General features: G+C 37.3%; 1 protein-coding gene across 2 annotated transcripts in view; it reads right to left on the bottom strand.

Moving 5' to 3' along the window:
- SYT14 (synaptotagmin 14) overlaps window positions 1-21,886 on the bottom strand; it is a 162,040-nt gene that overhangs the window by 69,278 nt on the left and 70,876 nt on the right. For both annotated transcript variants that reach the window (XM_040985293.1, XM_040985292.1), the window contains exon 4: window positions 21,132-21,347. In XM_040985293.1, coding sequence (XP_040841227.1) covers window positions 21,132-21,347 — 216 coding nt within the window. The remainder of the gene's footprint in view (window positions 1-21,131; window positions 21,348-21,886) is intronic.

Here is a 21,886-nt window from a genome sequence, read left to right as displayed (position 1 = left end):
AAAGGCAGGTAACTCTAAGCTGGGACACACCACTCTGGTTCCAAGGAGGGGAAGAGTGCTAATAGATTGCTTGGAGAAGGGGTCTGGTGACATCTTGGAGCGGGAGCAGCAAAGGACATGTCTAATAGGGAAGAAATGATTTCTGGGGGATTCCACAGACTAGGCCATTCCACTCACAGTTAGGTGAGGGAGCTGAGATGATGTGGTTTAGAGGGGAGAAACCAAAGGCCACGTCAGGCCAAGGTACCCACTCATGTGAGACCAGAGCTAAGCTAAAGATCATCAACCCCACCCTGTAGAACTTGTAAAAGCTAAGGCGGGAAGGCATACCTAGCTGGACTAGGCCACAGTACCTGCTTGTTAGTGCTGGAGAAGAGGATAAGCCACAACAGGCTGGACCACAGCACCCACCAGAACATGAGAGAATTGGATCTGGGGGCTGATATGGAAACTTGGGGAATTCCCCCTGCTAGTCTACAGCTCCCTCTGGGGAGCATGGGTGCCAAGGCTGGAAGCAGGCCAGGCCAGGCCACACTGCAGCAATCATAAGCATTTGTGTGGGCCAGGTTTGGGCTAGGCCAAACCTTAAGCATCTGCTAGCACACCCAAGAGCCAAGACCAGGTGGGGGCCATGTATGATTGGGCTAGGCTACAATATCTGCCAACAAGAACTGAGACTGTGGGTAGACCATACCAGTTTGGGTCAAAGCACCTGCCAGCACAGAAGACCTAGGGCTGAGAACAGGACTAATAGGGGAAGACGGGGGACTCCCTTGCCAGACTGCAGCTTCCGTTGTTGGGTGTGAGAGTCAAGACTTGGAGTGGATCAGGTTGGGCAAGGATAAAGCTTGCGTCAGTGTGCGCGTGGGCTGGGTCTGAGGGTGGGCCAAACTGAGCTGGGCTCCAGCACCCACTGACAAGAGCCAGTTCAGGTGTGGAACAGGTCAGGCTAGACTGTGGCACCCACCACGTTACACAAGAGCCAGCAGCATATTCCTATGTCTGTGGATGCACTAAGGTAGACTTTGTCAACATTAGACCTTGGAAAGACTTTCTTAACCTGGAGCAATGGAAGGACCATCTCCCTTCCACAGTTGCTGATGTAGTTTGACAGCAAGGAACTGCCTTCTCCCTCTCGTCCCCTGTAGACACAGGTGACAAAAAGAAGGAAACATGTGTCCCACCAGCCTTCATCCATACCTAACCCTCCCCATCCTAATCAGAGGCACACTTGGGCTTGCATCCCTCCCAGCTATGTAAGTGAAACTAAAAATAAATTTTTTAAAAGGAAGAAAAGAAATAAAGGGGAGGGGGGAGCCTGACAATTGCTGATTCAGTAATTATACTCCATTACAAAAAGGGTTGAAAACTATTATTCAATCAGAGATTTGTACACCAACTTCCATAGCAGAATTCACAATAGCTAAAAAGACAACAGTCAAATGGAACAGGTAATGTTGTATATACACAGGAAGTACAAAATTAATGAGTCATAAAAAGGAGAAAGTTTAGAACCTAGGAGACATTATGCCCCATTTAAAAAATATTACATGAAGACCTAAAAGACAATATTGCATGTTTCTATCCCTCTTTCAACCACATCTTTTTTTAAAAAAAAGAGTAACAAATGATAAATTTTATGTTTTGTAATTTTTCCACAACTAAAAGAAACAGTAACAGATTAAAGGCTCTTAAAGAAGGTGTTAAGATAAAAATTGATAAAAATCTTAATACATGTCATAACATGGATAAGCCTTGAAACTTTACACTAAGTAAAATAATCTAGAAACAAAAATCAAATATTATAATTCTACTTCTATAAAATTCCCTTTATAGAGGGGAACTTATGCCATGAACATTTTATCACAACAAAATATTACAAGATTACACTTGAGAGAGAGGATTTTAATCTAAAATTCCAGTGATTTAGATTCTGAAGATGGAACAGCATTATAAACACGCCTTTGAAGAAAATCTATGAGAAAAGGAAAGAAATTCAGAGCTTAATCCTATTAGCTTGATTTTTAAAAATACTTTATAAAACACTGGAGCACATTGTTCATAGAGAAACCTTGGAGGATTTAAGAATAGAAATGAGTGAGTTACAGACAAAGCATTGCCACGTAACAATAAAAACAAAAGGATAACTGACTGCTGACAATCCCAGCTACGATCAAACGAAGAAAGTGACAAAGACAGGAAAATTGTTTGATCTCTAACAAAGTCGAGATAACTGATAAAAATAAAGATATTTTGAAATGGAAAGGAGAGATACAATAAAAGCCTTCATTAGAAACGAAAACCATCATCTAAAAGTAAAGTAAAAAAAACCTTGAATCCATCATGATCACAATCAAAAACAACACCAGAACCATTCAAAAATTCCACAGAAGAAACTGCTGTGCAACAGCACACAGTAAAATCTAACAAAAGGGGCCTGGTGTGGTAGCCTAACAGCTATAAAGTCCTCGCCTTGCACATATCAGGATCCCATAAGGAAGACAATTTGTGTCCCGGTGGCCCAACTTCCTATCCAGCAAACTGCTTGTGGCCTGGGAGAGCAGCAGAGGACGGCCCAAAGCCTTGGGACCCTGCACTCAGTGGGAGACCTGGAAGAGGTTCCTGGCTCCTGACTTCAGATAGATGTAGTACCGGCCATTGCGGCCACTTGGGAGTGAATCAACAAATGGAAAATCTTCCTTTCTTTCTCTCCTCCTCTCTGTATATCTGCCTTTCCAGTTTAAAAAAAAAAAATTTAACAAAAACAAAATGCTGCATTGTTAGCATAACATAAAAATCAAAACACTAGAGTTACCATAAAAAGCCAAAAGATGTTTACACATAATAAAAGCAATACTTCAGATCATTGGTTGGAAAATTAAAATTTTACACTATATTACATAGCGACAAATGGCCAGCAATTTGAAAAAGAGGAAAACTAGATGTCTACTTCATCTTTGCAGCAAAATAAATCATCACTGGGTCAAAAATAAAATGGGAGGCTGGGGCCAAGTTGCTGTAGGCTTAGTTTTTGCCTGCTGTGTCAACACTCCATAATGGCATTGCTTCAATTCCTAGTGGCTTCAATCCTGATCTAGCTCTCTGCTGATGGAATGGGAAAGTAACAGAAAGTTGGCTCAAATCCTCGGGCCTCTGAATCCACGTGGAAGACCTGGAGGCAGCTGCTGGCTCCAGGCTTTGGAGCAGCTCAGATCTGGCCATTGCAGCCATTTGGAAACTGAACTAACAGATGAAAGATTCTCTCTCTCTGCCCTCCCCCACCCACGTCTGCTTTTCCTTTTCTATCAATCTGCCTTTCAAATAAAAATAAGCCTTAAAAAATGAAATCAGTTTGGTATTGTGGCACAGACTGTAAAGCTGCTACCTGCAATGCTGATTCTCCATATAGGTGCTGGACCAAGCCAGGGCTGTTTCACTTCCAATCCAGCTTCTAGTTTATAATCTGGAAAACAGAAGATGGCGCAAGTGCTTGGGCCCCTGCACCCATGTGGGAGACACGGATGAAGCTCCTGGCTCTTGGCCTTAGCCTGGCCAAGAGCTGGCTGTTGCACCATATGGGGAGTGACCCAGCAGATGGAAGCTTTGTCGAACTCTTGACTTTTCAAGTAAAATAAATAAATCTTTTAAATATATACAGTCAATAAGAATATATACATATATATTCTTATATATATACACACATGTATGTGTGTGTGTGTCAAAGATGCAGATGATACTAAGAATTGACTGTTTCCCCCAACCCAGGTTGAAACAGAAGGGGAAAGTATGGAGTTTAACAAAAATAAAAATGTCACATTTCATTTGTAACTAAAAGTTCAGTTGTACCCATTGCAATTCCAATATTCAGAATGGATGTGGTTCATGGCTATCAAAAACTTTCTGCCTATTTATTTAAAAATATATTAGAGTTGGCATGCCTGAACAATCAACCCATACTCTGTGAAATATAATCCTTATTCACTTGCAAAATACTGTGTTTTTGTTTTCCACTTTCAAAAGTTCACGAATTAGGAAAATATGCACCGATTTTATCAGACACTACCTTTTATGTTTGTAGAATACAAGACAAGTTATTATATTTGCAATCAACCATTTGCAGAGATCATTTCCGTATAGCCTTACACTGTAAGAATCAAATTTCCAAATATGCAGTTGGTTATTAGTTCTATTTTTAACCTGCCACTCATCTACTGTCACTTACTTAAAATTCAGAACATGTTTACATTATCCATCCAGCAGGCTAATGCAACTGCACACCAGACAGTCATGCATAATTCAAATCAATATCCTCAGGCTTGCAACTCCAAGTCAAAGCTGCCTTTAAAACAGCCAGGGTGTGACTTTAACATGAATAAAGTATATCTAATTTTTCTTCTTATGTGACAAATTGATACTTTCTGCAATGGAATGCCAAAAATGCAAAGCCACTGTATAATAGATCTTTACACTATTGAAGAAAGAGATAATTGAAAAAAATAAGGCAATTATAATAATCTTATAAAATTAATTCTGAAGAGTGAAAGAGAGTAAGCTAAGTCAAGTAGCAAAGATCACAATGCAACAATAGATTATATGAAATTTTTCATCAGCCAAAATGTATTTAAAATTACAAATTCAAAGCTCTGAATTACACTGCGAATTGAGCCTTCGTCCTATACTTAAACTCAGAATACAGTTTCATATATGTCAAGTCAATTTCACTTATAATTTCTTAAATATAAGCTCCACGACTGAATTTCTTTTACTAATAAGTCTATAAATGGCCCAGGTTTAGAAAATCTTGAGTTCATCAACTTGAACTTGAGGCTAAGCATGTCAAAATACACCACAAAACATCATTATGAAAAACTCCAATCTTTGTCACATTTACAAAGTATATCTGCTTTTAAAAAAAGAAATGAGATAATTAGGTAATAATTTATATAGAAGTCTATTTTTGAGGCTACTAAAAATATTTACTCATAACTTAAAACATGACACACAACTGACTAGTTCCTGCATTAAAATTCTCATAAGAATGAATGCATATATTTTGATCATTTTTCTTCCCAGATGCTTCAAATTTGACTCATTGCTTAAAGAAACCCTCCAGATATGAACATTATTGCTCATGCAACACAACTCAATTATGAAAATTTCATATTACTCCTATTCAATATTACAGACAAACCAAACATAATATCCTCTACAATGACAGTCCATTAATGTCAAGGTGCAGTAATATGAAGGATCAAATTAAGGGGATAGAGAGAAAGGATTCAACAGTATCAGAGATAATGAAAAAAAAGATTAAACGGCAAGCCTTTGGGAAATACAGTAAAGGCATGAAAGTCCGTTTGAGAAGACAGAAAATTTAGTTCAGGTACACAGACTATATCTTTAAAGTTTTCTTATAGAAAGGGAAAATGTAAACAAACATTCAAATGACAGAGTGGATAAATCTAAGCTGTTGTCACAGAGTATGAGCTGAATTTAATTAGATGCTTATAAGTAATGCTATTGATCAAATCTATTCAATAAAATTATCAGAAACATGAGTTTTATAGCAATTTCACTAGCAATCAAAGCTAGATAAACTGATGCACAGAAGTTCAAAATTCTAATAAAACAGCAAATGAAAAACTGCCCTAAAAAAGGCAGTCCAGTCCCACTTAGCAAAAACAGCAGCAGCATAAATGAGCTGAATATACTCTCTTATTAGAATATTTCCCTTTATATTTCCATAATGAAGTACAACAAAATAATAATTTAAAGTTCTTCAAAGATAAGTTATTAGCTCAGAGTTTCCTTTATTTATAAAACTACTTTGGACTATTTGTAATATAGCATCAAAAATTCAAATAGTTTAGTATTTTCATATTTTGATACAGAGACGAAAGTTTTAGAAAAGTACCAAACACAGAAGAACTGAAAGAAAGACTTTAGAACATAAAATGCATATTTAAATTATTTATTTTTCTAGATAACTTTACCTTTAATACTGGAAAGTATAATGGCAACACATTGGAAATTTAATGGCTTGATTTAGACACATGCAATTAAGAACATGAGACCTGATTAGTGTTATTAGATCATACTGCCAAATTCTATCATTTCTTTTTTTTTTTTTATTGTTGCTTACATTGTATTCAAAAGGAAATGTAGGGAGTCTGTGACAGGCCCAAAATAATAGTTATAGGAAGGATAAGATCAGAAGCTATATTTGCCACTTACCCTGCTGCTGAGAACAGATATGTACAATCATACATGGCAACTCTAACTACTTTAAAGATTTAAGGCAATGTTGATACTGAATACCAAGTCACTTGGAAATTCTGGTGTAGAAGCAGTCAGAGAGCTGAGATATCTCAACAGGAAATTTTATGACCACTTTATCATAACATAGTCTACCTCCCAGTTACCAACCGACCACTCATTTCTCTGCTTCCTACTCTTTTGTGTATCTGTGTCCACTATTTCACAAAGGAAGGCATTAAGCCTCCATGGAAAGCATCTCAAGCCAGGACAAAAAGTACTTTTTGAGGATACTTCAAAAAGATCTTGAAGAAATGGAATTAAACGGTGAGCTGGTACCATGACTCAACTGGCTAGTACTCCACTTTCAAGCACTGGTGTCCTACATGGGTTCTGGTTCACATCCCAGCTGCTTCATTTTCCATCTGGTCCACTATTCATGGCCTGGGAAAGCAGGAGAGGATGGTTGAAAACCTTGGGACCCTGCACGAGAATGGGAGACCCAGAAGACACTCTTTATTTTTGGCTTCGGATAAGCTCAGCTACAGCCATCGAGGCCATTTAGGGAGTGACAATCTTTTTTTCTGTCTCCTTCTCTTCATAAATCTGATTTGCCTTTCCAATAAAAATAAATCTTAAAAAAAAGATAAGCTTACTCAAGATGCTAAAAATACTGAAGCCCATGCATAACTATCATCACAAGCACTTCCCTTGAACTTTCTGAGGATCACTAATACAATTCTGAAAAAATTATATGCATATGTGGAAAATTAGAGGAGTAAGTGAATTTAAAAATTCTAATATTTGAAAGGAAAAAGAGGGATTTTGACACTTACAATAAGGAATAGAGATATCTCTCAAAGAAAGCCATTCTAAGCTACAGGGCTTAAGGTCAAAGGAAAGTAGCTAAACCAGTGCAAGGTGACAGCCACAACAGGATTCTATGTAGCAAAACAATTCTAATAATGTGTTCATACCCTGGGAAAAAAAAAAGTGCTGCACATGAGCTGAAAGCAAGGTTTAAAACTGTTCAGACACTGAAGCCTCTGATTCTGAAAAAAGATTCCCCAAACTAAGTATAATGCAAAAGGAGGATTCTTATTCTTACTTGCAAAACAATGCTTAAGTAGTCATTTCTGAGCAATAAGTCAGATGTCATTATGATACAAGCCAAATAATATATTTTAGAACAATAGTGACAAAGTATCCTAGATGGCAGAACTGGCTAAAGAAAATTTTCAAAAGGAGTAGCAGCCTGGGCTAACTTGTGAAATGGGAAGTGGTATCCCGACAGCTTTCCTTAACACATAAAGTAGGCAGTACAAGGGATTGAAGTCCCCAGGGAAGCAGGTAACAGCTTTATTCAGAATTGTTTACACTATTAGGACCCAATGTTTGGGAATTAATGCTAAGCTGAACTTATTCAGGCTTTTAAGCTGGGGAAACTTGGTGATTTAGGTTCTGTATACATTATAGGTGTGTATATATAGGTGTGAATATGTATACACACACATATGCATGCTATTTCTTGCATGCAAATTCTAGGGTACTTCAAAATGTCCATGAAAAATTGAATCCAAAGACAAATTAATGTCAATGCAAAAAAGTCTAAATTGCCCTGCCTATGGCCTGGGAAGCACAGATTTTTCCAAATTACACATTTTCCGTGTGAATTTTCTTAAGTTCTCATGTAAATATGTATGCTTGCATGGATAACTTTTCTTAATTTTGTGAGCATAACTTATTTTTAAAGATTTATTTTTTTTCTAGGAAATGTAGATCAGATTTATGCCGTGAAGGAGAGACAGAAATATCTTTCATCTGCTGGTACACTCCAAATGGCCACAACGGCTGATGCCTGGAGCTGAGCTAATTCAAAACCAAGAGCCAGGAGCCTCCTCCAAATTTCCTACATGAGTGTAAGGTCCCAAGGCTTTGGGCCATCCTCTGTTGCTTTCCCAGGCCATAATCAGGGAGCTGGATGGGAAGTAGAGCAGGCAAGACATGAACCAGTGCCCATATGGGACCCCAGCTCTTAATGTCTTATTTTTCACTTATAAAGTTAATTAATTTTTATTTATTTGAAAGAGTGACAGAGACAGAGTTTTTCCATCTGCTAATTCACTCCTCAAATGCCTACAACAGTTAGGGGCTAGGCCAGGATGCAGGTGGCAGGGACCCAAGTACTTGGAGCCATCAGCTGCTGACTCCCAAAGTAAACACCAGCAAGAAGCTGGACCAGACGCAGAGGCAGGACTCGATCCCAAGATGGGAGCATCCCAAGCAGCAGCTCCCAACTACAATGTCTGTCCCCAAGAATCCCCCAGTTTCTCTCTCCTACACCAACTTTTCCCTAAATTAAAAACTTAACTATCCAACTGTCTTCCAGACATCTTTTTGTTTGTTTGTTTGTTTTAAGATTTATTTATTTCTGTTGGAAAGGCAGATCCAATTTACATAGAGAAGAAAAGACAGAGAGAAATGCCTTTCATCTGCTGGTTCACTGTCCAAATGGTTGCAGTGGCTGAAGCTGAGCCGTATCCAAGCAAGCAGACAGGAGCCTTCTCCAGGTTTCCCACACAGATGCAGGTCTCAACGCTTTGGGCCATTCTCTGGTGCTTTCCCAGGCCTTAACCAGGGAGCCGGCTGGGAAGTAGAATAGCCAGGACACAAATCAGTGCCCATATGGGATTCTGGTGCTTGCAAGGTAAGGATTTAGTAAACTGAACCATCATGCCAGGTCTATGTATAAGTTTTCTTAATCAGGTTAGCCTGGGTAAATTTATCAATTCTTAACCACCAAATTTATTCCCAATTTGCTAAATATTTTCTATATAATTCTGGTCTTAATTTATTATAAAATTTTACATATTTTATAGTAATAGTAAGAAGATGATATAATATGCTATCAGCAAGTATGTTTAAATACTTAAAACCATCAAAAATTGATTTCAATTATGTGAACACTTCATTAGTCTCAACATAGTAGAGTGTAACATTAAGCAGCTTAACTTTTACTCTACTCTCTTTTAATTGTGTGGCACTGAATTTGCCTCATTCTGTCCTTAATCTGAACCTAATACAGGGTTCATTCATGCTGAGTCATTTTCTATTTGTAAAAATTCAAACTATCAGAATTTAATTAAAACTTCATTCTCAGATCTACCTCAAATTTCTTCTGTTTCTAGCTTGTAAAACAGAACTAATAATAGTTCACAGTCCATACAGCTGTCAAAACATTAAGTAAATTAATTAAATTAAATTAAAATGTTACCTGTTGTAATATTATAAGCACTATTCAGTATTACTTCCTCCCTCCAATGCTAGCCAACTCCACTTCCATTCACCCAATTCTAAGTGGAAGGATGGCAAAGTGAGTTCTGTATTTTAAGCCTACTTCTATTCCAGCACCTTAGTGTTTTAGTGCTGGGACACCTTCTCATCTCTCTTCCATTTGCGATATTTTGATGTGTTAGAGAAAGAAAAAGGAACAGGAAAACTGATGGCATTACCGCTTGGCTGCCTATTGGGTGGTAAGAGAAATTTCAGTCACATTTCAGTATGGTTGGCTGGGTAGCTTTTGTTGACATGGTAGTTTTTTCATAAATGATGCACTTAATTCATCTGAATGAGGTTTAGCTTCATCTCAGCCTTCACAGTCACCAAGGAATTTCCTTGAAGAGGACAGTCAAGTATGGCTTCCTTGTGGTCAGCTGTTGATGCTTTCACCCGTCTAAGTAGGTAGGGTTAGCTTCTGACTAGCTGATGGCCTGATTAGTTCCATTGCTCTTCTCTCCTCTACTTTCCCACAATACTATACATGGAGTCTCGAAAACAACCATCACCATGCCTTCCAAGAATTTCAAACACCCAGAGAATTAGGATGGAGTAAGAGAACTGTCAAACATACCACTGTCTAAACTTCCAACCTCAACTCTCTTTCCATTCTTGGAAACAGAAAGTTCAGTCTGTAGGACTGTCAATAAAACAGCTTCATAACAGGGCTTTGCCTTACTTTGGCCTTGAGATGGTAAGCCCAACAAGCAAAATTAATTATAAAGTTTTAGATTAGAGAAAGATACCAACAATGGTACCAAAGTCAGAAATAAGCATAAAGACTACATGGAACTGGCCAACTACAGGTTTAAAACAGAGAACAAGGATAGTTTAATGTAAATACACTACCTCATCCTTCAATTCTATATTTTCTATGACCAATAGTACTAATCAGACATTTTTACACACACCAAAAATCCACCCATTTTTATAGAATTGTGTTCAATTCTATAAATTCAATTGTTATTTAAACCAATAAATTAGTACAAAGCTAGATCTTCACTAATTTTTATACTCTATCATTCATTTATTTTAAAAATTTATTTCTTCTTATTTGAAAGGCAGATTTACAGAAAGAAGTAGAGACAGAAAGATATTCCATTCATTAGTTCTCTCCCCATATGGCCACAACGGCCAGAACTGAACTTGATCTACAGCCAGGAGCCAGAAATCTCCTGTGGGTCTCCCAAGTAGACCAGGGTCCAAGGACTTGCGCCATCTTCCACTACTTTCCCAGTCCATAATCAGGCAGCTAGGTTTGAAATTAGCATCTGGCACTAGAACTGTCCCCTATACGGGATGCCAGCACTGCAAGGCAAAGGATTAGCCTGTTAAACCATCATACCAGCTCCATCTTCCCTTCATTTTTATCTTGCTCTTAGAGAAAACCTCTGGTATAGGTCCACAGATCCTTTCCATATAGCACAGGCTTAAAATCACAGTTCTCTACCATGTTTTAATAGGTTCAGTTCTCATCTAAGTTCATATCCTATAAATTCCTTCTCTCAGGGTTTCATCACAAGCTCTTAACAGCTTCATAAAAGTAAGAAATAAACTTAAGTGTGTACAGCTTTTGAACCTTATTTTCAGTGTACACTGAAGAATATAAACTTGAGATCAGGGTTAGGGTGCAGAGGGCCACTGGCAACCCACGTGTGTGCTGAGTTGACTCCTGGCTGCTCTGTTTTTCATTCAGTCCCAGCTAATATGTCTGGGAGGATACCTCAAATACTTAGTCCCCCACTAAGGATATGAAAAGACCCGGATAGAGTTCAGGCTCCCAGCTGCAGCATGGCCAACCCTACCACTACAACAATTTGGGAAGTGAACCAGCAGATTGGAAGACATCGTTTTCTCTGTCTCTCCCTCTCTTTGTCACTCTTTCAACTATATCAAAATTCAATAATAAGAACATGAACTTATGAGCAGAAGGCATTGGGTGCTAACTGTTATCAACAATTTAAGCCAATTTAAACTAAACAAATGTTGCCTCTCCATATATAATTACAGAGTTTAAATCCAGGATTAGTGTTAAACAATATATTACTTTTCAATTCTAGCACCAAAAATCTTATTAATACGGTTTAAGTGTTTTGTAAAAACAGGTATATTTTGTTTAGAAATGGCTTGTTAATATAAAAGGGAAATCATTTTAATTTAAATTATAATTGATATGTACCCATTATTATAACCAAAATTGACTTTCTGTAAGCAGACAGGTTAAATTTCTTAATAACTTGTTTATTTACTTATATATATATTAGAAAGAGAGAGAAAGAAAGTCTTGCATCTGCTAGCCCATTCTCAAAGTGGCTGCAATGGTCAAAGCTGAGCCAGGCCAGTTAGGAGTCAGGAACTTCTTCCAGGTCTCCTATAGCAAGTGTCAGAAGTACAAGCACTTCAGTCTTATCCCCACTGCTTTCTCTAGGCCATTACTGGGGAGTTGGATCAGAAGCAGACGAGCCACAATACAACACTGGTCTTAACAACTTGATTTTTTAAAGATGTATTTTTTATTTGAAAGGCATTTTTATTGAGGAAGAAGGAAAGACACACACACAGAAAGAGGGAGGTCTTTCATCTGCTGGTTCACGCCCCAAACGGCTGCACTAGCCAGAGCTCAGGCAGTCCAAAGTCAGGAGTCTAGAGCTTCTTTCAGGTTTCCCACATGGTTTTAGGGTTCCAAGAGCTTGGGCCATCTTTTGTTGTTTCCCAGGCACATCAGCCAGGACCTGCATGGAAAGTGGAGTAGCCAGGACTCGAGCCAACGCCCAAATGTGATGCTAGTGCATCAGATAGAGTCTTAGACTACAACCCCACGACACTGGTCACAGAAGTTTAATTTTGCAGAGTAATACCGTGTTAGAAAGAAAACAGTATTTTCCCATTTTGACTAAAACTACTAATAAAACAGTTCTAATTTTAAGATAGTTTGATGTTTATGAACTTACTTTTTGTACAAATTAAATTAGTAATGTGTACACCTATGTGAATTACTTTTATAAATAGAAAGCTTTCATATGTATACTTGTTTATAGCCACAAATGTATTCAAAATCATTACACGCCAGGGTCCATGGTCTCTCTGGTCCTTGCAGTACTCTTTTAAGTAGGTAGTATCAGCCACATTTCATATTTCAGAAAAGTAAGACTCAGAACGTGAGGCAGGCATTAGTGTACTGCAAATAGAGAGAGGGTCTCCATTTCTGATTTCCTGGTTTTTAAAATAAATACTGTAAACATTTTCTAAAGTACACAATAATGAATAACCTTTAGATGTTAATTATGTCACACTTAGTAATCATCCAAGATGGGATCTGAATTAGGTTTGTTCATAGCTGTACAATGGCTCAATTGGCTAATTCTCCTCCTTCAAGCACCAGGATCCCCGATGGGCACAAGTTCATGTCCTGTTTGCTCCACTTCCCATCCAGCTCCCTGTTTGTGTTGTGGGAAAGCAACAGAGGATGGCCCAAAGCCTAGGGATCATACTCCCACGTGGAAGATCCAGAAGAAGCACCTAGTGCTTGCCTTCAGATAGGCTCAGCTCTAGCCTTTGTGGCCATCTGGAGAGTGAACCAGCTGATGTAAGATCTTTCACTCTGTTTCTCCCTCTCTCTATAAATCTGCCTTTTCAAAATAGCCTGAAGTGGTTCAGAAAATGTTTTTAATTTTAATATACAGTAAAAATAACATTTTTCAGCTGTCTTGCCTGCAAAGTACAGTTACAGAATTTGTCTTTTAAGGTTAGTGTGATAATAGCCAATGTAGGTAATGTTTAGGAGAGTTCATCACATAAATTCAATATATTACATATATTCTCATTTGTAGAAAGATAATTAACCTTTTGGTGTTATAGCAAAAGTTATTTTTTCAGATTTACAGAATATTTTCATTCATCACCTATGAAACGCAGTTCACCATGAAATTAAAAAAAAAAAAAAAAAAACACTGAAGGGTCTTGGCTGGTGTTTGGTATAGTGGTTAAGGTCCAGCTTGGGATCCTTGTGTGCCCAGCAGCAGGCCTGGGTTGATGCAAGCTCTGAGTTCGCAGTTTCCTGCTGCCATGCTCTCTGGGCTACAGCAGTGGCAGCCCGAGGACCTGGCTTTCTGCCACTCCCTGGAAGACCCAGCTTGGGTTGTGGGCTCAAGCTTCAATTTCATTCATTCTTGGCTACTGCAGACCTTTCCGGGGATTAAACCAGAAATGGAAGGTCCTTCTTTCTCTCTTCCAAAATAAATTTTTAAATGATCAATTTTTAAAAGGTAAAAGGTAAAAATGTTTTCCTCATACATTGTTGATGCCTAGTCAATTTTATACTGTGACACAAAAGTATTTCAAATCCTTCCCCAAAGTTAACATCCCATGTTTTCCTCTAAACTACTAGAAGGAGGTAAAATTAAATAAGGTTTAAATTATTTAACAACAACAACAAAAAAAAACACAAAGGACTTTTATCGTAACTATCAACTGCACCCACATGAGTGCAGGGGCCCAAGGCTTTGGGCCATCCTCCACTGCCCTCCCAGGCCAGAGCTGGGAGCTGAGCTGGCAGAGCTGGAGCAGCAGGGACACGAATCTGTGCCCACAGAGGATGCAGCACTGCAGGCAGAGAAATCAGCCTGCTATACTACTGTGTCGGACCTAGAAGAGTCGTTTTAACAATGGGAAAACTAGATTGTCACATGAAAAAGACTGATGTTATACCTTTATATCATATATATAAATTAATTTAAAATGTATCATGTCCTAAAAGCAAAAAATTAAACTCAAAAAATCTGAGAAGAAAACAGAGGAAAACCTTCATAACAATGAGTTTGGCAGTTCTTGGATATGATATCAAAGGCACAAAGAAAAGAAAAAAATAAATTGGACTTGATCAAAATTATTACATTTTGTATATATAAACTACACTACCAATGTAGTATTAACACAATCTACAGAAAGAAAAGATTTTCAAATCATGGATCTGATACTACCTAGAGTATATGGAGAACACCTAATACTCAACAACAATAGCAACAAAAACCAAACAACTCAATGCAAAAAATGGGTAAAAGGGGAGGAGCATTTGGTACAACATTTAAGAAACTGCTGGGAGTGCGGGGTAGGGTGGCATAGTGGCTCAACAAGCTAATCCTACACCTGCATTGTCAGCATCCCATATGAGCACCAAATTGAGTTCCAGGAGTCTGGGTTGAGGCTGGCCCAGCCCTAGCTACTGTCAGCATGTGGGAAGTAAAGTAGCAGATAGAATCTTTCTCTGTCTCTGTCTCTCACAGTCCTTCATATTAAAACAAAACAAAAAATGGGTAAAGCATTTCAATAGACATTTATCCAAAGGTGATATTTCAATGGGCAATAAGCACATGAAAAAATGATCAATATAGCCAGTCATTAGAGAAATACAAATTAAAACTATAATGAGATACGACCTCACATCCATCAAGATGATTATTACTGAGAAAGGAGGGGAGATATCAGGTCTTTGGTACAGCTGGTAAGGAAGTGCTTGCGTGGGATACTGGATCCCGTATCACAACGCCTGGTTCACAACAGCCTTCTCTGCTTCTGATCCAGCTTCCTGCTAAAGTGCACGCTGGAGGGCTGCAGCAGAAGGCCAAGGACTTGGATCCCTGCCACTGCTGTGGGAGGCACAGAGACCTGGTTCCCTGGCTTTAGCCTGACTTGGTCCAGCTCTTGTAGGCATTTGGGGGAATAAGCCAATGGATGGAAGCTCTCTCTATCCATCTGTCTCCATCTCTTTCTGTGTGTCTCTTTAAATAAAATGAAATAATAATAATAATAAAAAAACTGGCCATACTCTAAAAACATGTACACACAATATGGAAAACTTCAGAAGAGATCTGTTTATGATCAAGAATGTAAAGTCAAAGAGAAGCTTACCAGAACTTTGAAACATGTAAAGAAGGAAGGGAGAAAGAAAGGCAGGAGGGAGGGAGGGAAGGAGGAAGGAACTTTGTTTATAAAACAGTTGAAATGAACTTTGAGAAAATTTAACTAAATTTGTTTCTCTTAAGCACTAAATTAAAAGTATGATTTAAATAAAAGAAATAAAGAAATGTCTTAGTACTCCTAATCTTAACATAAAATTAGGAACATGAAGTTTCCAATACAGTCATAAGAGAAGGGAGTAACAGCCTGGATACCTTAAAAACACCTAATGATGTTACTTATTTTCAGATAGTGTTTTAACTTAATTTTCCTCAAAATAACATTTAATTTGAATAATAATATATCTTTCCGTAATATATAAATGCAGCTTTTTAATCTCTATGGTAAACAAAGAATAAAAAACTATAGATATCCTGATAATCTCACACTACGTTTCATTCTATATAAAATCATCTTAAGGTCTTTTATTTACTATAAAAACGAAAAGTATTCATCAATAAAATTGGAATTTCAGAGTTTGGTTTAGCTAACCAATTTATACAAGATACCCATAAACAACATTTAATTTTGATGTTTTTAAAATAAAAAGTTTGTCAGAAAATGTCTTTAATTTCAATATACAGTAAAAATAACATTCTTGAATAAAAAGAGTTTAGCAAGTTATTTCACTATTTATATTTCCTAGAACAATTTCTTATCGATACCATCTCTTTTTTGTAGTTCTGAACTCACAGAAGATTAATATGGCCACCTAGAGGAGAAAATATGATCAACAAATATGCTATCATATTTTTTATTTCTAGAATATCTGAATTTCAGATCTGTAAACCATAAACAGCTTTAAGGGACCAAAGTAAAGAGGACCACCATGTGTTGGAAAGGCTGAGCAGCAGTGACCACCTAATAATGGAAGCCAAACACTTAACCTGTAGTGTGCTTGTCAAGTATAGTTTTTATAATTTGATTTGTGAAGACAGATTAAAAATTATTTAGTTGATCTACAATTTGTCCTTATTTATGTAAAGTGGAACTAACCTTATCTATTAATCTTATCAAGTAACTGTAATGAATAATAAAACTCGCATGACAATGTGAACAGAAACTAAATAAAAAGCAAGCAGAGTTCAGTTTTGGTGGTTCTAACTACCTAGTCAAATTCTCCTGCACCAATGTGCCCTGGTCCCTATAAGGTTTCCTCCAACTCTTTCTGCTCTTGCACATGGGCTTCTAATTTGGCTATTCTAACATTCCTTGGTGGAATTCAGTAAGTCTCAATATGTGGACTTATATAACTAGTGAGACAATATCACACCATGTAAACAGTGAACATGTTGAAATATTTTCCCTTCTATCTTAAAGTCCTCTTTAGTTACTTTGATCCATAAGATTCACGTCTAGGTAACCTTTATAGTCATGTGTGATGCAAGATGAGACTCAAGGGTCAGAGCATTGAGGGAAGTGCAGCCCCCAGGGTTCAGGCATTTACTTGGACTCAGGGAAGTGAACAACTATTTTTTTTTTTTTTGCATCTTTTTTATTGTTAGTAACATTGTATTATGTGAAACAGTTTTATAGGTACTATGACCAGTGTCTGCTTTGGGGATCAGACAGGCAGGGAGCAGTGCGTGCAGAGGCAGCTGCACAGAGGTGCAACCACTTGGGTAGATGCAGGCTGTCTTACAAGCAAATCCCTCTCCTTCCAAATATACAACAGAGGAGGACCACTATTGGTGGCTGAGAGGAAGGGGGTGAACCTTTGGTTAAAAATACTTCAGCTACACCTCTTTCTTGACTCTGAAAGTTGTTAAGGAGAGAGTAAGTGAGCAGATGTTAAGTGCCATTGACAAGTACTTTGTTCTGACTATTTCCTTAACAACATTCAATCTGACTTCTTTCCTTATTATTCTACTATATTAAAACTAAAATCAAAAGTCATGGATAACCTTCAATTGGACAATGGAGCTTGTTTTGAACTCCTATCTTCCCAACATCTCCACTCTCCTTCTATGGTTGATAAAAATACAACATTCTCCTCACTGCTTGCTTTATTTATTTACTGTCTCTTCTCTGTTTCTTTACAGGACACTCTGGTTCTCCTGTCAAAGGAAATGGCACTCTGCTCCCTTCTCTTTATATATTACCCTTCACCAATTTAATCCACTCCTACAGTTTCTCTTCTCTAAGTAGACATAATTGGAAAACCTATAACTTAATTCATGATAACAAGTTCAATAACTATTGCCAAGTACTGAAACAGCCTGCTGCATTTCACACATAAAATCATTGACCACAGTCCTCCCTTAACTGCAGGTTATGTCCCAGGACCTCCAGTGATGCTTCAAGCTACAAAGAGCACTGATATCTACCATATTCCCTTATGCATACACACATATGAAACATTTTAATTCATAAATCAGACTCATTGTGGTATTAACAATGCACAGCACATGAAACTGCCTCCTGCAACACAAACACTCCAAATGAACACAGTCTGGATGCTCCACTTTTGGTCCAGTGCCCAGTCAATGTACCTGATAAATGCAGTGCCACCCATGTGGGAGACTGAGACAGAAATACAGGTTCCTGGCTTTATCCATTCCTAGTTTCAGTCGCTACTGCCACTTAAGGAATGAACAAGTAGATGGAATATCTCTCTCTCTCTCTGCCTTTCAAATAAACAAATCTTAAAAATTATGACTAACAGCAGTAACCAAAAATAGAACAAAATAGTTGTGACAATATACTCTAATAAAAGTTATGATTGTGGTCTTCTTTCCTCTCTCAAAATATTTTACACTATTTTCACCTTCCAACTTGAAGAAGGCTCTTGATGGCTCCTCTTTGCTATTTCTGAATTTCCAGCATGCTGCTCTATATCTTTAGGGTCATTAAGTAACAGAAGGGGACTTTGAATACAACTCTCCTTCTGTTCTTCCTTACTCCACTTAACCTACATTAGGCTTCGATCTTTCACGATCTATGACACAAGTTATTTTCTCAATCTGCTGTCATTTCCCATGATACCTTGGTTCTTTCCCTATCCTAAATTACTCAGGTAGCATTTTAACATGAATATCCAGTTCTGCTCACCTAGACAGTCCACAGACACACCAAACTCAACATGATAAAACAGAATTATCTTACCCCATAAACTTACCCCTTGGATACTCTCACAGCTAATTAACAGCCTTGATTCTTCATTCATTCTTCACCACAGACTTTCATCATTCAGGAAGAAACAAAGAACCTATCCCTAAATCTACATATTCTTCAATTTTAAATCTTAAAAAGAGCTAATGAGGATCTCATTACGATCCAACTGGTTCTTCTGGTAGCTCCAGCTTCCACTTCTGCTACACTAAATGATGTTTCTTAAAAGCACTGATCTGAAAGTGTCACACGCTCCTGCTTAAAAACCTCCTAGGACTCTATTTTTTTTTATTAAAACAATATGAAACTCCTCAGCACTGCATTTCATCTTGTTACCTCGCCCCTCTTTAAATACAAATAATAAGTGCGCCAAAATATAGTTTTCCTTTGCCTCCATGAGCTCAAGAGCAGTTTCACTGCTTGCTGACACAATTCTCCAGTACTGCAGTGAAGGTTCCATTGGACTGCTCCATATTTCTCTGCACTCCCATACAACTCCATTTGCCTGACAGACCTTCAATTAGATTTCCCTGGTTTTGTCCTGCAAACTGGAAGGCTTATTAATAAGCTTATTTGTATTCATATTCATGCTCACAACATCTGGTGTAGTATATAATCCATTAAAAGCTTGTCTATGAAATAAAAGAACATATTTCATTTACTTGAAAACATAAAATCAATGCCTCCTATGATTTCATCAAATTACCTTAGGTATTTACATGTAGAAAAGTAAAGACTGGGTCCTAAATATATAGTCAAATGAAATTAGAAGGTGATTCCAGGACACCTGTACAAGTTCCAGAGGTTAAGTCAGGACACAAGCACAAGATAAGAGCAAGCATGGTTTCATCTCTCTCCTCACTGCTCTTTCTCTTGACTACACAGCTGTGCCAGTAACAGTGGACTTCAGGGTTGAAGCAATCATGAGATCAGAGGGGTATGCATGATCTTGGGAAGAAAATGTAAAGAAAAAAATCCTCAACTACACCTACAGAAGTGGGATTGTCCAGGGTTACAGATTACAAACTCAGGACAACCACCACAATGACTGCTTTCACTACCTTCAACTGTACTAACTGATCATTTACATATGAGGCACCAGATTATACACTCAAATCTGTACCACAGATACAATTTTGTTATCATGATGACTCTGCCAAATTGGTATTTTCCATATTTTGGAAACAAGGAAAGAAACCTAAAAACAATAAACTATCCTTTCCAAGGCTTCATAGTAAGTACATTAAGAGACAGAGACAGAGGATCAGTGGATATTGGGTTCCAAAATGTACTCTTTCTTTTCTACAATTAATGTGCCAGTCAGAGGTATACAGTAGTTGGGGACTGTCACTACTGTTTTGTTCAAAGATTTTCTTTGGAAACACATGTCTGATTTTACCCAGTAAAAATAAAGTATTTTTGAGGGTAAAGTCACTGGCTAATCCTTATTACTTTGCATCTCATAATGAGCCTTTTCTAGAGTAAGTAATTAATATTTGGTTGAATTATTATCATATATATGGACAGAAATGAAAATGACGTAATCAACCTTTAGTTGATCTGAAGCTAAATAAAAAAGATGGTTTGGTTTCTTTAAAACTGTACTGGGGCAAAGTTTTAAGTCAACAGAACTAATGGATTCTAAAACACAAAACAAAGGTAATAATCTGTCAGTAAAACGAAAACGATATACTATTCTTCAAAATCTGAGTAAAAATAATTACTTTGAGTAGTGATACATTCTGTTGAACAAATAAATAATGTACTTAAATGTAAAAGTAAACATAATTAAGGGTAAAACCTCTTAATTTCATTAGGAAGAATATAAGAACATCTGAGATTAGACTTCAATCTTCCAAGTAGGTTGAGTTTTAATGTCAATACCAGTACAGGAGGTAAAATCAGAGACAAAATAATCCTTGAAGTCACTGAAAATAATTCTAAAGAAAAAAAAAACAACTTTGGAAATCTCTGCTGCTGCTTTTTAGCATAATACAGTACCAGCTCTGAATGAATCTGTCTCACTATTTCCTCATGCATGGAATATAACATTTTTTTCTGTTGTTTGACATGTGAAGCATTTGGCTGATGTTTGGAGACCATATTGAAGGAGAAAGCATTCATTTACATGGATCATACTCAACACTGTGAGATATTCAGGCTCTTATCTTATAACAGGTATACAGGAAATGATTTCATGTGAGAAAACAGGAGATTCACATCTTCCAACTCATGCTTGCCAGGTATGTGCGCATTATGAAATAAGAGCTCCAACTATCACATTATTTAAATTATCTGGTGTCTTTGCTTTTCAGTGTTTTGGTATTGGCTTTCATGTTTGGCTTCAGCCCAAAGACTTGGGTTTCTATAAAATATATTCTCAGAAATGTGAATCTTCTGTATGTGTTCTCATTTACTGTGTAACTGAAGACGCCTAACATTTGACACAAATGCTATAAAATAGTCTATCTTACCTTCATCTACTGATGCTTCACTACTATATCCATCATATTCTGCAGACAGGGGACTGTACTTCTGTCTTGTCTCCCAAGCGTAGTTCTTTTGTCTAGAATCTGCCAGAGGCAATCGAGAATTATGTGTTCTGGATAAGGCCTCATGATATTTACCCAGTGCTTCATCTTCACTTTCAGAGGATGAACCATGTTCATCTTTGTCCAGGTAAGAATGATCTATTTGGAATGATAGGGAGAGCAAATGATAATTTTAATGCAATAAAGCATAACACACATGCTAAACTGTAATTCAATAAAGTCTAACACGCGTACACACAAATATACACTTATATATACATATATATACCTACAAAGCCCATATATATGTATATACACACACATATCAAAAAAGAACAAATATATGCCCACATAAAATGTATTTATGTACATATTCACACACAAATTTGTAAACTACATAAACAAATAACATTTTTAGCTCTAGACAAAAATTTTTTCACATATGAAGCCCAAGCTTTCTATATGTTTTAATAGAATAAGGGCTGATTTGAATAATTATGTAGATGTTAGCCACAGAGTTTTTTCAGCCTAGTTTTACATAAAAAAAAGAGTATTTGCCATTTTACCCAATTTTTTTTCCAAGTACCAGTAACACACACATTAAGCTGTAAGTTTTGCCAGTACATATGGAACTAATTCAAGTAATTCATATTAGAAGACACATTTTTGATTCTCACTTTGGTTAAAATTTTCAAAAC

Source organism: Ochotona curzoniae, unplaced genomic scaffold, assembly GCF_017591425.1.
Source record: "Ochotona curzoniae isolate NIBS_2020 unplaced genomic scaffold, NIBS_Ocur_1.0 contig_430, whole genome shotgun sequence".
NCBI lineage: Eukaryota > Metazoa > Chordata > Mammalia > Lagomorpha > Ochotonidae > Ochotona > Ochotona curzoniae.
The sequence above is the reverse complement of the archived record's forward strand: the minus strand, read 5'-3'. Positions and strand labels throughout refer to the sequence as shown.